Below are 17,301 nucleotides of genomic sequence, written 5' to 3'. Positions count from 1 at the left end.
AACACCAGCCAATCAGTGAATGGTTTTCCTAATACTTCTTAACTAAAACAAAACATTTAAAAGTCTTTGTTCAGAAGGCGAGGGAAAAACAATAGAGCCGTGAACAGCTTCTCGTGTACCTCATACACTGTTGGGCAGCCATTTTGTTTTCTTTCTCGTTTCTTTCGCTCAACGAGTCTGTTGGACAAGGAGTAGGCTTGCCTACAAGTTAAGCTCACAGAGCGCGAGGAGAGCACACAGTAGTACCGGGGTCTACTGCCACCAAACCGGAAACGAAAAGCGAACGACTTTGAGAAAGTCTAGACAAGGAGAACCAATCACAGTCTCAGAAAATAATAAATTAAATAAACTACGGAAAACAGTTGTTTCCAATAGAACGCGCCCTTACATTTATCCACATTTTAAACTGAAAATAATGGCTTACTTCAGCAGTCATAGTCGGGGACCCGACTAGGCGACAAGTCGCTCCTTGTGTACTACCTCAAAACAAGTCGCTGCGACAAGGCGCTTGTTCGTTGTACACAGCGACTTTTGAAGAGTGGGAATGTGGCTAGTTTTCCAATTCAATATGGCAAAAATACACGACACTCTCTCATTGGTTAATTTACATTTTGTCGCAGCGAGTTGTCGCAGAAGTGTACTCACGCTGCGACGACGGCGCTTTCGCTCATTTTGTCGCTGCGATCAGTCGCACGAATTCAAACCAGTTTGAATTCGTGCGACTGATCGCAGCGACAAAATTCTGTCGCAGCGACAAAAATTCACCGTGTCACACGAGGCAACACGTTGCAGCAACTTGTCGCCTAGTGTGTCCCGACCTTTACTCTATGTAAATGTTCCCGTACGGTCATCCACCCAACTCCTGACCCCGCCCCCTCCCCCAGTAGGTCGTAACTCAGCTGATCAGACGACAAGCTGTTCTTTTCTTATGTGTTCCCCTCCCACCCACCCATGAGAATTTATGAAAACTAGTAAACCTTATTGCTTTCAGAAACTACAAATGAAATATATTCAATCATTGGGTGGTTTTAAGGACAAAATTCCTTTTTAAAAAAAATGCGCTGTAACTGAGTGCTCTTCATTTAGATGAACTATATTTTTAATCATTTATTTCGTTTTAAATCATTCCAGGCGCCAATTTGTTTCTCCTGCGAGTTTGACAAAACAAACCATGGTGCGTTCTTCAAATACGAAAGCGTTTTACTACAACCTCTAATTATATGCTGCCGCAATTTTCACCAATATTCTGACTTTCGTTGTGCGCAATATTTTTAACCCCACATGCCATGGCTTGATCTAAAGAGAATCGGTACGTTTCTAGTGGTATGTTGGTAATCATGAGCAAAGGCACCTCATAGGTGATGCAAACCGCCCTAGCTGTACGCGTACATACTATCTCCAAAGCACAATAATGATTAGCATAGGAAAACGGCCTGTTTGAGAGACAATAGACCATTTGCATTATGACGTAAAAGCGCAAAGACTTCTGGTAGTTGTAGTTAGGTTCGCGGGAAAACACCACTTCTGGCTTATGATTGGCTAAGGGCAGCCAAGCGTGAAGGTGGACTTCCAGGTCTTTTAATTTGATCTGAAGTTTGAGCTGCTAAGTTTACGCTGTTGTCGCTTCGAAATTTGTTTATACATTTATTTTTTCAGTTACCTGTCAAAAATATAGAAAACAGGATGATAGCTTTGGAATGGAAATTGACTGAGTTCTGTGTTTTAACCAAGACAGACAAATGTTGTTCGTGCTCAAGTAAGTTTAATATGTACGTTGTGTGGCGGAGTTGACTTGGTAGAAATTCATTCATCGCGGCCGACAACTTCTCTTCGTAAATAATTTTAGCCTAATATCACAGCTTCAAAACATCGCGCACTGGAAACAGATTGCTTGAAAGGACGAGTCTAGGATATAACTAAATTTGTGTGGAATCAAGTGAAAGCAAGGCAAGCCATTGACTTTGTTCTTAATCTATTTTCAGACGTTCAACAAACGATCGCTTCCATCGATCGCAGGTGAATTAAGAGGCTCCGACTGAGAATATGAAGAATCGTTGGACAGGCTGGGGAAATCGAAAATCTTGAAACTTTGCCTGAATAACACCTTTGGGGAACTATGTTCGAAAATATTATTCTCATCTTCTAGGAATTTATGGTTTTCGAGAAATTAAGAAAAAACGAAAATAACGGTTTTAGCTCATTAAATATGCAAAAAATATGCGTAAAAATGGCAAAGTTCTCGATATTCCTATAAGAGCAATTTTCAATGCTCTGAATCGAAATAAACTTAAAATAATAGCTTGACCTTTCTTCTACCAGGCAACATAAACTTTCAATTTTTTCCGGCTATTTTGAGGTTTCCTTCGCCTTTTAAAATATTGCTTTATCAAGCACTTCGGGAAAGGGCAAAAATTGAGAAACTTTGGAGGCCGAAAAAGCACCTTGATATGTCCGATATCGAGTCAAACTAAACACTGTGCAAAAGCGCAATTTCTCTTCTGTTATAATATTAAATAAAAAATCTGGGTACTCAAGATTCACACAAATGAGAAACGAAAGTTTACGACCTCCGCGTGTCTAATTTGCATAAAGCTAATTTTTGAATTCGTTCTCCGCTAAGTGATCTGGTCCGCTAAATTTAAATTCGGGAGCTATGATTTGCACAAAGAAAGCAAGTTTAAACTTTATTTGATTTTGTTGACGTCGTATGCCTATCAACAGGTTATATAGACGCGAAGAAAGAAGAAAAAACAGTAAAATTATCGACTGAGCTCATTGCGTGACCTGCGTCACGGTATGAATTTTCTTGTCAATAATTAAATTAAAAAGATCGGAGGAAAGATGTGTTTGTTAGGACTCTTACATTTCAAATTTAAGATTAAAGATTAAGATAATAATATCATTCACTTACCTGAAATTAGGAATGATTTGTATATTTTATTTACTCGCATAACTTACGTCAAAAATATAAATCGTGTAGTTATTATTAATTTGGAAGTTTACTTTTTACGAACATAAACGTAAATAATTATTAAAACTATGATGGACATATATCGCTGTTAGATCCGTTCAGTTGTCATTAATGGAAATAAAATACGAAAAGTTTCTCAACTTGTTTTAAAACAACTATATAAAAGGTTTCGATCGTGCAAAATCCATTCATTCATTCAGATGTACATCACAAAATTAGATTAAAGAGACCGAACATGTACACAGCTACAGGACCCGGCGCCAGGACATTTAACACAAGGCACGAAATTATTCGGCTGAAATTTAAAAATAGAATGACCCTTAACAGTTGTGCCTCTCTTGTTGGTGGGGCTTGGTCCAAGCCCAGAAAATCCAGAATTTGTCCAGTTTGTCACAAAATTTTCAGCAGGTATGAGTTAAATTTTGCGTGTGATTTTTCCATTGCCTGTGCTCATTAAAATCAAGCGTCCGGGCACGATTTCAAAACAAGTGAAATCTTGGGTTGTAGAATGCGTGTTAAGTGAAAGCATAGTTAATAGAACAGTCAATAAAAACTAATACTCTGCCGTTGAAGGCGCATTTAATACTTGTGATAAAATTTTACTTATTTGCTTGTAACTTGAAACCCGAGACGTCGCGAAACCGCAAAACTTTGATTAGCCTGCGGTATTGTTGGGCTTTTTTAAAAGTGCCCAACAGCAAGCGCTTGTTCTGAAGGCTAGTAGGGTAAGGTCAACTGTCAATTTATAACTTAAAACCAATATTAAATTTACAATATTAAAGAAAGTGTTTTAACTTAAAAGTCTAGGAAATACTATAGTAATCATGTGGGCTATTATTCATTAAATTTTTACTTGGAAGTTGTTACTGTGGGCTTAAACCTAAATTAAGTAACAGAAAGTTAATGCTTATGTGATCTAGCTCAAACTATACCCGTCTCTTGTAAAACAGAGCAGGGTTGCTTGCTATTCCGCGATCCTCCCGAGTGAAAGAAGGCTTATGGCTCGCAATTTCCATTGGTATAGAACATCTTGCTCTCCAGTCCGCCAGCGAAAGAGCGTGTTCTTGTATTTATGACAAACTGTCATATGTTCTTGGCATTCTTGCGCTACAAAAATCCCAAGGTAAGCTTGCATTAATTCAGTTACCCAAACATAGATGTGGTTCAAAGAAAACAAAATTACCTTACCTGTACGGGCAACTAACAATTTTCCTTCGCTATCGATGCTTTCAGTATCTGTCAGACAAGATGTAACAAAATTTGAAGTGTGCTTTTGCATGGTAATTTACAAACTGGACAAATTCTGGATTTTCTGGGCTTGGACTCCTGAAGCCCCACCAACAAGAGAGGCACAATTGTAAAGGGTCATTCTATTTTTAAATTTCAGCCGAATAATTTTGTGCTTTGTGTTAAATGTCCTGGCGCCGAGTTCTGTCGCTGTGTACGTGTTCGGTCTCTTTAAATTGAATTATAAATTAATTTAATTTTGTGATGTGCATCTGAATAAATGAATGAATGGTTTTTGCACGATCGAAACCTTTTATATAGTTGTTTTAAAACAAGATGAGAAACTTTTCGTATTTTATTGCCATTAAAAATGACAACTGAACGGAAACTAACAGCGATATATTTTCATAATATTTATGTACGTTTATGTTTATAGCTGAAGTCAACTTCCAAATTAATAATACCGGTACTACGCAAGTTACGGCTTTGACGTGAGTTACCCGCCAGAGTAAATAAAAGGTACAAATCATTCCCAATTTCAGGTAAGTGAATGATATTATTATCTCATTCTTTAATCTTAAATTTGAAATGCAACTGAGTCCTAACAAACAAATCAAATTCAATTGTTGACAAGAAAATTTATAACGTGACGCAGGTCACGCAATGAGCTCAGTCGATAATTTTACTGTTTTTTCTTCTTTCTTTGCGTTTATATAACCTGTTGATAGGCATACGACGTCAACAAAATCAAATAAAGTTTAAACTTGCTTTCTTTGTGCAAATCATAGCTCCCAAATTTAAATTTAGCGGACCAGATCACTTAGCGGAGGACGAATTCAAAAATTAGCTTTATGCAAATTAGACACGAGGAGGTCGTAAACTTTCGTTTCTCATTTGTGTGAATCTTGAGTACCCAGATTTTTTATTTGATATTATAACAGAAGAGACATCGAGCTTTTGCACAGTGTTTAGTTTGACTCGATATCGGACATATCAAGGTGCTTTTTCGGCCTCCAAAGTTTCTCAATTTTTGCCCTTTCCCGAAGTGCTTGATAAAGCAATATTTTAAAAGGCGAAGGAAACCTCAAAATAGCCGGAAAAAATTGAACGTTTATGTTGCCTGGTAGAAGAAAGGTCAAGCTATTATTCTAAGTTTATTTCGATTCAGAGCACTGAAAATTGCTCTTATAGGAATATCGAGAACTTTGCCATTTTTACGCATATTTTTTGCATATTTAATGAGCTAAAACCGTTATTTTCGTTTTTTCTTAATTTCTCGAAAACCATAAATTCCTAGAAGATGAGAATAATATTTTCGAACATAGTTCCCCAAAGGTGTTATTCAGGCAAAGTTTCAAGATTTTCGATTTCCCCAGCCTGTCCAACGATTCTTCATATTCTCAGTCGGAGCCTCTTAATTCTTCACTGAAAAGCTTAGAAAATTTACCAAATATCATGATTGCTCGGCGGGACGGTCAGTTTAATTTATTTTTACATTGAGACAGAGAAACGAGTCAAATAATTTTCCTTGTTTAATCGAGCTTCATCGATGAATCATGAAGGGTCAATCATAAAGGATTTTCAAGCTGATCAATCAAAACTTCCCTGTGCATTTGAATACGGTACAGATTATTTGTTTTTATCTTAAAATTGTATTTTTTCGTCAAATTAGAACTGTAATTGCAATATTCTTTAACAAAGAAGTTTTCTTGTTTTTGTACTGGAAATGTCAACTCGTCGAGTAGCAGTTGTGGTTTCAATCCGAGCGAGGGCCGTGCGAGCAAATATAATTGTATTTCCATAATCTTGTTGATGAACGATTACTTGTGCAACTCGAAAGGTGAGCCTCAAAGATTTTTACGAGTGTAGACATCATGTACTGTGCTCCCCCATGTTTAGAAAGGGTAAAATATTGCCTCTTCGTATATTATTTGAAAATACCTGGCAAGCAAAAGTTTTAGGAATTTAATGAATAACCGCGCGACTGAGACTTGGAGGAAACACTCGTTGAAACTTCGCTACAAAACGCAACCCAGCAAATATACAATTTCTTGCATAACTTTCTTTTCATTTTAACGGACTTGGTTTTTAATATACTGAGAGGTTGCTTTTTGCCCTTTAAATGAAGCCACAGGGACGTCGTCTTCGGTGAGAGTAATTTTCTTTACCTCCATCACGATTTTCTTGGGCTAGCGGGCTTGATGACGATTCAAAATTTCCCGCGAACCTAACTACAACTACCAGAAGTCTTTGCGATTTACGTCATAATGCAAATGGTCTATTAGAGATCAATTGTGAAAGATTTTTAGTAATTTCCACGAGTGGTGCAGCAAAGCCGCGAAGCGAGTTGAGACAGTGGTGCAGCCGCGTTTTTGGCGCGAAACTCTGAGCGATACAAATCAGCTAGCGAAACAATTTGGGATAAATAGTTCTGCTGTCACCAATCAGATGCGAGTATTTATGGGAGCAGTATCATTAGTTGTCTAAAACGGTTTCTTGACACAACTGATCACCACGTGATTGGAAGCCAAACGAGAAGTTTCCCGCGCAACTTTGCACTGTAGCGGCGCAATCATTCCTAGCAAATTTTCTGGAACAAGTTGTCAAGTCCAGTTTGGGACAAAAATGCGAGTTTTGAAGAGGCCATGAAAGAGGAAGGAAAAAGGCGAGGGGTTTGGAGTTTTTGCTGCGTCTCTCCGACTTACCCTTAGTTCAGTTTCTGAACTCATCCTTCCACGCCTTGTATAAGGGTTGAACCCAGGCGTGAGAATCTTACACCAAATCTTACAGGAATTCGCCGGCGAGCTTATTAGAACATTTAGAAGATAACGAAAGTCTGTACGAGACCAGTTTTCCCCAATAGCTACCAAATAAAAATAGTGTAATTGCCAACGAGACAGCCGAGCCAAGAGGCGAGGCTGTCGAGGCGGCAGAATCATAGAGCCGTGTGCGTATGAGTGTATAGGCAGAGAAAATCTTAAGTTCTGCGTAAGGGACTTTTTTTTGACCATATTTGGGTGTAAGTAAACCCCATATTTGGGTTGTATTGTTCTTCCCAACTGGTTCCCAGTCTCTCACTCCTTGCTAGAAAGCAAATGACCAAAATGGCGTCCACGCGGCTCGCTGTTAAAATTTTCAATGTGGTCATTCATCCCTTTACCGATAAATACACCTTTAGGGAATTACAAATCGAAAGAGAATACCCTACAGAATATTCGACCGCCGAAAAAATGAACATCAAGGTCTTCAAAGCGATGAAATAATCTTTCGACTTTGGAGTCCTTTGATTTACGATCGAAGAGAGAACATGAAAATCAAAAGCGGACTGCTGACTTCAAATAGAGTTTTCTTGACTTACGAGAATGCTGAAGTCGGGTAAATGCTTCCTTTTAGTGTTGATTGTGTTTATAGTAATTGTTTGACCGATGATTTATTCCAAATCAAATATCGTTTATATTTTATTTGGCACGCATTTTCGCTCCGCGTAGGAATAACATCAATACAAAGCGACGCTCACTAAAATTACTGCATGTCATACACACAAGAAAGTCAAACGTTTTTTGCTTCTAACGGCAAATGTAATGTTAACTTGAATAAAAATTTGATTAAAGATCTGTCAAGAGTTATCAATCTGTCAAACCCGTAGCCTGCGTAGCAGACATCTGTGTACGTTTTTTAGTGTGTTTAAAAGAGTGCGCGATCGCGAGGATACGCGCGCTGGAAACTAAGGCGCCTGCTACGCAGGCTATCAAGCCTGTGTCATTTATGAACACCAGGGAAATAGCACTTTTTTCGCATATTACCTAAAATACAATTTACCATATTTTGGTCATTTCAAATATAGTTCTATCAAAAACCATTCAATATCTGTTCTTATGAACAAACATGAGTATTTCGCTCGTTGGCACTTACCGATAGGTACAACTAGTTGTAGTCAGGAGATGACATTTCAAACTTTACACGTTATTTTTGCAGCGCGCGCGGCGTGTAACAGTTTGATTATTCAACTGATGAAGGCTTAAGAGCAGTGGCCGAAACATCTTGAAAAATAACATCAAAAAACAGTAAGCGTCAAACCACTAACAAACTAGCTAGCAAATAAGTTAGTTCCATAAAATATTAAAACTATGCTGATAAATTGTCTTCCTTCTTTGTAAAAGCGTGCCCAACGGCAGGAAGCATACATACCGTATTTTCTCGATTAAACGCCGGGTCTCCAAGACGAAATAAAAAAAAAGTTCCTCCGGTATTTATTTAAGGTATAATAAACTGTTGGCACGTTAGCCAGATACATTTTTGTCAAAAATAACGAATAAAAACCATTGGTTAATGAAAATCTGGCTCAAATTAACTGCAGAAATCAAATAAACGCCGGGTCCACCAGGCCAAGTTTGAAATAAACGCCGGGGGCGTACGATTAATCATTTCAAGCCACTTTCACGAAGTTTAACCGCAACCGTCCTCCAGACACGACTGGAAAGTATTTTACTCTTTTTGCATAGTGTTTTGATAAAGCAAAAAAAAAGGAAAGCCTCAAGCCCAGTGGCCCATACTTGTCGAAGCTTATCCCGGTTTCTGTAGCATTAAGCAGCTAGGAATATTTCTTTTTCCGCCTGATTGGGATGCTTGTCCATCGCAGGGTACCCCCAGCATTTTGCCGGTAACCATTTATACACATGGGGGAAGAGAGGCACTATGAGAGTAAAGTGTCTTTCCCAAGAACACAACACAATGACCGCGGCCAGGCCTCGACCCCAGACCGCTCGATCCGGAGTACGGCGCACTAACCATTAGGCCACCACGCCTCCAATTTTGATAAAGCAAAGGTGGAAAGTAATTCGTGAGCGGTCCATCTTTGCATCCACATTGCGAAATACGGACCGCAGAGGTAAGTTTTTAAAATGCTCTTTTCCATCGTTTACCGTAATATCCATTGGTGGGGTGGGTTGGCGTGGCATCCGATAGAGCAAGGAAAAACACGGTAAATATTGTTTACACCGGCCTTTTGTTTTAAAAGAATTTATGTTGACTTATCTGATAGAACTCATCAACTATAATTTGTCACTTTCGTTTATACTTTGTTTAAGTCCTTTCTAACTGCCCGGGAGTATTTTGCTGTGTTCTACGCGGCAATTTCTTGTTGAGTTAATCTTGATTTATGTTCACGATCGCCCGCAACAGACAAAAAGATCGACGTACAGGTCCGGTCCACTCGCTTGATGACATTAAGCGATGACGTCATCAATTAAAAATGAGGAAGTACTCGTAGTCTTATCATCGGGAGAACTTATTCCCGGGGACAATCTCAGGGCACTTTTACATGCAAAGGGAAAGGGGCTGCAGAAAATGAAGTGTTTTCAATCATTTTGGGTTGGATTCATGTTTTTTTTTTAAGTTTTTTTTTCATGAACTGATTAAATCATAAAATAGAGCTGTCAGATATAAAATATGTGAAATGTCTTGTGGATCTGTTGTCTTTTGAGACAACAGATCCTCAAGACAAATTATGTAAAAGCACTTTATTTACAATTTTTTCATGCATAGAAATTGACTTGTTATACCCAAAACTTGTCCAAATCTTGAACTCAATCTAAACTCATGAAGTCTCCCAAACAAGAACGGAATAGCACATTTGCACGATGTCATCATTTGACTACAAATACCAGAATTCATTTCGCCTTTCCTTTGTTATTCAAATTTTGAATTCCCAGTGGGGTTTGAAAAACAATTGCTCTAATTAGAATGACAAAAAGACAAAGCGGAGGATTCTGGTAGTTGTAGTCATGTGACGCCATCATGTAAATCGCCTATTACATACATTTTATGGCATTGTACATCACATTTGCCCATGTACCGGCATAGTCTGGAATGTTTCACATTCTGCTCATTACCCCTCAAGCCAAACACACAGAATTTAAGTTGAGAAACACTACCCTTCAAGACCATTTTCATAAATATAATATAGTATCACAACAAAGACAGTAATTTCTTAAAATTTAATTTAATTGCAATCAAAAACTTCTTAATGACACATTGCCTTGCGGTTCAAATAACTAGAACTCAGAATGAAGCCAAGCAAGTTTAATTTCAAGACACAAACCTTTAAAACATCATAATACAACATATAATGCACACTTTGCTTGTTAGAATTGAGTTTTTTGACTGTAGAAAGAAGACTCGTAATGCTAGTACTAGTGATGGGCTGCATCTTGCTCAACCTCAATTTTAATAGGATTGCCTCTTCGTAGGACAAACCAGTGACCACAGTCGCATCGTGTTGCCTCATTTAAATGCAGTTTCTTCCATACTATGGTAGTTGCATCTGGTTCACCTATGGATAAAAAAAATGGTAAGAATTAAAGTAAACAGGCACTTCTCTTTTTAGGTACAAATCTTCCCCCACTTGAGCGACATCTAAGCGCCTGGCAAAACAAGGAAAGATGTTTCCAGAAACATGCTGGAAACATGTTTCCACATTTGCCATGCTCCCATGCCACACAGAAACACAAAATGTTTCTGCTTTGTAGCAGAAGCAAATTTTGCTTCTTGGAAACAAAATTGATGCTCGCAACAATGCTTCCTGTGTGGCAAAACTGGAAAACATCAGGGAAACATGCACATGCTAAGGGTTTTTCTGGAAACATGTTTCCTCATTTTGCCAGGCCTTAAGATTTGACCCAAAAATTCCACACTAGGGATTTAGCTCTACAGAAATCCATGTTGTTTCTTGGATTACCACAGGCTTCCCAAGCTCAAAAGTCGTCTTTTTGATGTGTTTTAAGAGCCCTTCGGTCGGCCAACTCTACATACGTGGTGTATGCGACAGCTTGTGAAAATAGAGAAATGTATGGGAAAATCACGGATTCTCTAAAATCGGGTAAATAACTATCTATTTTGAAATAAAGTTTATCTACCTCAAATGTGTCGCTTACTTGTGTCTTGTGCCGAATTCGAAGCCATTCCGACGCCATTTAGCGAAGTTATACGAAGTCGTTGTCTCCCCTTCTAAAAAGAAGGAAAGGCAGACCACTCCATCGATCGCTGGCCAGAGCTCACTCCACAAATCGCTCTCTCCTCAAAAGGAAAAGTCCCGAATCGCAATAAAACTAACAGTTCCATAAAGCCCAATAAATTTCACTCCACATACGTGTGCTTCGGCGGTCTTAAGTCTCGTAAAGAACGAGAAATTTTGCAAAATTCGCCTATTCGGCTTTCCAGATGTGTTTGTGACCGACCTCGCGCCAACGGTCAAGTTTCACGCTAGGAATCCCAAGGGATGTTTTCTGAAAGCTGTATTGTTCGCTAATCACAGCCATGTTTACATATGTCAGGGAAAAGCCGCGTAAATATAAATCTGACACCTCCACGTGCAGAATAAAGCAAGATATTCGCGAGCATTCAAGACAAGATAATATCCCAAAGTCACAGGAAATCTTGTTCGATCACCGCGTCGATCAAAAACTACATTTTGTATGATTGCGGCTTCAGGGCTTCAGCCCTAGCGTGAAACTTGTTGTTTTGTTGTCAGCGCGTGACTTGGTTCTAATGGACCAATCAGAGTTGGGGATGAAACCAGATACTTGTCGTTGAGTAACGACCGTTGGCGCGAGGTCGGTCACAAGCACATCTGGAAAGCCGAATAGGCGAATTTAAAGCAAAATTTCTTGTTCTTTACAAGTCTTTCGACCGCCGAAGCACACGTATGTGGAGTAAAATTTATTGGGCTTTATGGAACTGTTAGTTTTATTGCGATTCGGGACTTTTCCTTTTGAGGAGAGAGCGATTTGTGGAGTGAGCTCTAGCCAGCGATCGATGGAGTGGTCTGCCTTTCCTTCTTTTTAGAAGGGGAGACAACGACTTCGTATAACTTCGCTAAATGGCGTCGGAATGGCTTCGAATTCGGCACAAGACACAAGTAAGCGACACATTTGAGGTAGATAAACTTTATTTCAAAATAGATAGTTATTTACCCGATTTTAGAGAATCCGTGATTTTCCCATACATTTCTCTATATACACAAGCTGTCGCATACACCACGTATGTAGAGTTGGCCGACCGAAGGGCTCTTAACACACATCAAAAAGACGACTTTTGAGCTTGGGAATCCTGTGGGATTACTTGTCACTTATACATGAAGACTAGAACCTGTCAACGACACAATACTGATCTCAGCAGTGCTCTGCTGCGCTCTGGGTCCAATCTCTGAGGTCTCTTGAACAGGAAAAGAATGCTTGCCAAATGAAAAGCGACATATTCAAGTCCATAAACTGATAATGTTGTTTTAGGAAAGAATGCTGTCAAAGTAGCAGATTATAAGGCACTTACAGACACATCCAATAATTCGTTCATCATACATGGACAAAACTTCAAGAGGTTTGTCTTTGGTTCCAGGTGGCCCTTCATAAGGCTTCAAGTTGAATGGATCCTATAGAATTAAATATTTCAACAATGAGAACAATATGTTAAGGCTGTTTGGAAAACTTGTGAACATTTAAATACAGCTTTATTGCATGTAAACAAGTATGCCTGATCAGCTTCAACAAACATACTATAATCAAGTCTAACATTTTTATTTGCCTATTGCTTTAGTGTGTTTTTTCAACCAAAACATTTATACACAAATTAGGAAAGCAACCATGAGGGGACAAATCGTGAGGACAGGAGACAGGGATGCTGTTATGATTTTCCAAAAAAAGGCACACAGGATAACACACCTCAATACCAGCAGCCATAGCATCATATTCTTTCTTCTCTAGACCAGTGGCTTGTTCTGCATCAGTTGGAATGCTGTCGCCTGCAGCAGATCTTGTGCCTGATAAATCAAACAAGATCACACAAATCAAGCAATCTAGCTTTGTCTTTCTACACATCTGTGCACAGGTTTTGCTATAAATGTGTTGCAAATATCTCCAAAAATATGTTGATGAAAATGAGCTATCTTGCAAAAAATTTATACTGTATTAAAACAGAGAATGGTCATCCATTTCAAATATCTAATCAGTTTTGAACAGCTTGTTATTATCAGCTACTTCCATTGTTTCATCTTAACAAGTCACGTTCGGCTAGAGTTTATTACCGTATTTACCCGTGTATTAGTCGATCCCGTGTACAAGTCGACCCCTATTTTTGAGGCCAGAAACTAAGTTTTTTTATTTCTGGGTTAGAATTTTCTTGGAAAATTAACCTTGTGTTACTTAGAATTTTGTTTCAGGTAGAGATACTTAACGAAAAAATCACGGCAAGTTTCAATGTGATGTTTATTATTGTACTTACTCAAGCGTTTTATTAAACAACAAGTGTTTATGCAAGCATTTTGTCCACAATTTTTGAAAAAGGCTTCTAAAATCAAACACACTAAATACAAACAAACCTTTCTAATTGTGGAGAGATAGTACCGGCTTTAGAAGACAAGCAAAACACCAAGAAACATCAGAAATCTTTAAAAACCACTCGATGTCAAAGTGCTAAGCTTGCTTGGGGAGCTTAGTAACCAAGCTACAAAACGGTGAGGTACTGGTAACTGATAACTACACGTGCTTGCATCATGCCAGGTTACTAAGTAGCGAAGTTCGAAGCAAGAAAGATCATGCATGAAGATGTTTTCCTTAAGTGGATTTACCAGCTTTATTAGTGGAAAATGTCAGCTCTTTATTCAAGTCTTGTGCCAGTGCTTCTCTACAACATTCAGGTTTTGTTAACATATTAAAACAATTGTTATGTTAATTATGCAGAATTTATTTAACTGGTACTTGGGTCGAAAATTTTGACCCATGTATAAGTCGAGGGCAATTTTTTGGACCGATATTTAGGTGAAAAAAGGTTGACTTATACACGGGTAAATACGGTACATTAGACAGGTTTTTGGAGGGTTGCTTATTTTGGGATTTGCTTGTTTTTTTTTCCTAAGGAGTCTCTGTGTGGTCAATGTGATCATGGTTAATCATATTTGGTGTAAAACTAACAAGCCAATCCCACTACCTGCCCTGGAGGAGGGGGTGGATAGGGGTAAGCAAATCTGCCAATCTGTGCTATTTTTTGGCCTAATTTGTAGATCCGCCACTATTTTCAATCAAATCCAAATCCGCATTCCTTGAAAACTTTGTGTTGTATAGTTTCATCTCCGTTCGATGGTAGATGCTGGTAATATGCCAATTTTTTAAGGTTTCATTTTATTGCTTGTTTTTGCTACAATTTCTCCAATGTACTGATGAAGACCGCCCAAAGTGATCGAAACTTTGTTCAATATCCACTATCAGAGTTTCCTGACATGAAGAGACTGAAATCCGCAGGAAAATTCTCAGTTAATCTGTGATCTGCTGTATTTTAAAAATCTGAGAAGCTGCTCCATGTATCGCAGAGTCTGCAGTCCAGGTTCATTTTAAGGGCAAATTTGTCGATCCATGAACCTATTCACCTCCCCCCCCCCCCCCCCCCCCCCCCTCCCCCTGAAGCATGTCTAGAAGAATGTCTATCATGTCTAACTGTTGTAGAAAAAAGTCAAATAATGTTGACCAGCGAAATTTAATTTCTGGATCCTACAGCTAGACTGGTGATTTTACTGAACACGTTGTTAAAATTGTCCTTTCAGGTTGGTATTGTGTACACTGTACGTTTTGGATATAAAGTTATGCATGAGTTGTGCCATTAATTCATTAATTTCGCCATGCCAATGATCACGTCCTAGCAATTCATATCCAAGCCTTTCGCTAGAAAATATTAAAAACCCGGATAACGCTAAACATTGTAAAATTAAAGAGAAAGAAAGCTATTTATATTTTAGAGTCGTACAGTATTCTAGTAAATATGACACCAGGCAAAGTGAAAGTGAATCGCTGATACATGTCTATTTTCTTTCCCAGTCCAAACATGATGCAAATAGGGAACTATTCAACTTACTTGTTAAAGAGAGTCCCCTAGAAAAAACTGCTGGGCACGTTCTGGTAACAATTGCTCTCAAAGCAGGCTGCATGGTCGACAACTTCCCTTTTGCCAATATACGAAGCGAAGCCGCCATCTTAACTCCAAGTTGTACCCGGATGAAGCCTTCAGCAATATCCCGTATAATCGCTCCAGCCCCTCTCTTCGTGTTATATGGGATACTTGGTGTGTCATACATGAAAAGTATTTGCAAAGCTTAGCCGGATTGTCAGCCGGATCAAACAAGGGAAAGATGTATGAGGGATTTTATAACCGATTGTACACGTTCTTGTTGATACTGATAAGCTTTAACTACTATCAAGAAACAGTTGGCGATTCAGGTTTACCGAGAGATAGCAACACGGTTGTTGGAAAACCTCAACTTGGTGAGAAAAAGCGTAATTTGCTGCGGGTTTCCGGGAGTGTTTGTAGCCTCAAGTAGATTCCGGGTAGACTCCTATTCACAGGGTATCACGATTTTGGAAACAAATGAACAAGGTATCAAATTTTCGTAGCAATTATGTCTGAAATGAAAACAAAGAGGGAGGGGGGTGGGGGGGGGGGAGTGAAAGGGAGCAAAGCCTCAAGGAAAAAATAAAAATGATGGAGAGAACCCCTAGAAAAGAGGAAGGGGTGGGTGGGTGTTCAGTTGAGAAGTGATATTATCAGGGGAAGGGGCCATGTTACAGTTATGATTAACGGAGAACCTTGGTATAGACTTTTAAAACCATGGCATATTTTGGGTGGCCCTTCTTGGTTGTGTGTAAGTGATCATAATGACCCTGGCTGAGCTTTAACCCAGACCTCACCTCCCTTTCTTTGGCCCACAATCCAAGTCACAACTTGTTACTTGCAAACCAACATTTATCGGGACTTCTGGGCTGATCTGAAAGCCCACCACAAAGGCAACCAAATCTGATTGGCTGTTGAAAACTTGTTGCACATGCACACTATCAAACATGGAACCAGGATTTCCTGGTTCCAGTTTTGGATTAGCCCGAAGCTGTTGAGTTTCCTGACCACTGGTTAAAGGGAATGCAGGCCCTTGGAACGAGATTGATATTTAGAGGGCAGATGGAGGCTTATCCCCAGGGGGGGGGGAGGGGGGTACTCGGGATATTAAGTGATGGGGATGATTGAAGGTCTTTATCTGTCCAAAAAATGTCTTTTATTGCAGTTCTTAACAAATAAAACTTAAACAGAACTCTCTTTATTTCAGATTTGACTGTAGGAATTGGTGTTGGACTTTTTGTGTTGTTTCTTGGGATGGCAATTTACATTTACAAACCCAGGAAGAGGACTGTCAGAGGGCAATACACTGCTGTAGATCAACCTATGCCTGTTTGAATTGGCTGAAATGGCCAAGACTTTAACTTGATATCTCATTGTGTGAATTTTTTTGAGGTGGTAGACAGTGCAATAATAATTCTTCTACAAAACTGAGACAATGCAGAAGTGCTAGGAGCACAGTCTTGTTTTTGAAACATCAAAATACATCATGGTACCAATGGAATGAAAACAGTGTTGCTGAACAACGACTCTCTTCTGGAGGAAACAGAATGGTTGTAAACAGTCATCAATGTTAACCTTGGCTAATGGAGTGGGAAGTCTGAGTTCTTTTCCAAAGGGAGCAACGTAAATAATTTTTACAAAACCAATCTCCAGATCATACAAAGGGTGACAACTCTGACAGAAGGCATTTAAACAATACCATGCAAAAGTCTTAAATGCTCAGCATTTTCCCATTAATTTATTTTTATCAAATTTCGTGTTGTTCCTCATACTTTTGGCAAATGCACCAATATCTTATTTCTATTTCCGTGCTACATTTTTGAAGTCTCTTAATTCCTGGCTACTCACTACTTAATACCCTTTGTTCCTAAGTGGAACATAGCTCCTCAACTAGTGCGCGCCACCTAACCCTATTTTGGGCAGTAACCTCTACATGTAAGGTGTTTTGTCTCCCAACTCTGCCATTGTCACCAATCTCCAGGTGTGCTGGTTTTTTTATTCCTGGCAGTTTCATTTAATTCCCAGCCAAATTTAACTTACTGTTCTTCTGAAACAGCATTTAATAATTTATTAATGAGTTGTCACCCCTTGTGATAATTCAGGAGTCCAAAGATGGGCTTGAAACAAAAAAGCAAGTTACTAGTGAGAAACAAAGATGCGATAACATGTTTGAA

General features: G+C 38.9%; 1 protein-coding gene and 1 long non-coding RNA gene across 2 annotated transcripts; one reads left to right on the top strand and one right to left on the bottom strand.

Annotated features, from left to right (window-relative positions):
- Positions 1–10,179: 10,179 nt before the first annotated feature.
- On the bottom strand, positions 10,180–15,253 carry LOC144646631 (cytochrome c oxidase subunit 5B, mitochondrial-like). Its single transcript, XM_078506288.1, has 4 exons — positions 15,095–15,253; positions 12,913–13,010; positions 12,524–12,623; positions 10,180–10,529 (listed from the first exon to the last, which is right to left on the bottom strand). The coding sequence occupies exons 1-4, from the start codon at positions 15,210–15,212 to the stop codon at positions 10,390–10,392; spliced, it is 456 nt and encodes a 151-aa protein (XP_078362414.1). The 5' UTR covers positions 15,213–15,253; the 3' UTR covers positions 10,180–10,389.
- Positions 15,254–15,331: 78 nt separating this feature from the next.
- LOC144646632 (uncharacterized) lies at positions 15,332–17,246 on the top strand. Its single transcript, XR_013569460.1, has 2 exons — positions 15,332–15,501; positions 16,335–17,246. It is a non-coding gene; the product is annotated as an uncharacterized LOC144646632 (long non-coding RNA).
- The last annotated feature ends 55 nt before the right edge of the window (positions 17,247–17,301 follow it).

The sequence above is a fragment of the Oculina patagonica genome, chromosome 3 (assembly GCF_052425735.1).
Source record: "Oculina patagonica isolate OP01 chromosome 3, crgOcupat, whole genome shotgun sequence".
Classification (NCBI taxonomy): domain Eukaryota; kingdom Metazoa; phylum Cnidaria; class Anthozoa; order Scleractinia; family Oculinidae; genus Oculina; species Oculina patagonica.
This window is presented reverse-complemented; position numbering and strand designations above follow the sequence as displayed.

What these genes read in the sequence shown, in the direction of transcription:
- LOC144646631 (XM_078506288.1), bottom strand. Translation starts at nt 15,212, where the DNA reads ATGGCGGCTTCGCTTCGTATATTGGCAAAAGGGAAGTTGTCGACCATG. An exon ending in TAGGGGACTCTCTTTAACAA is followed by an intron (nt 13,011 to 15,094) that starts GTAAGTTGAATA and finishes TTGATTTATCAG; the next exon opens with GCACAAGATCTGCTGCAGGC. An exon ending in ACGAATTATTGGATGTGTCT is followed by an intron (nt 10,530 to 12,523) that starts GTAAGTGCCTTA and finishes TTTTATCCATAG; the next exon opens with GTGAACCAGATGCAACTACC.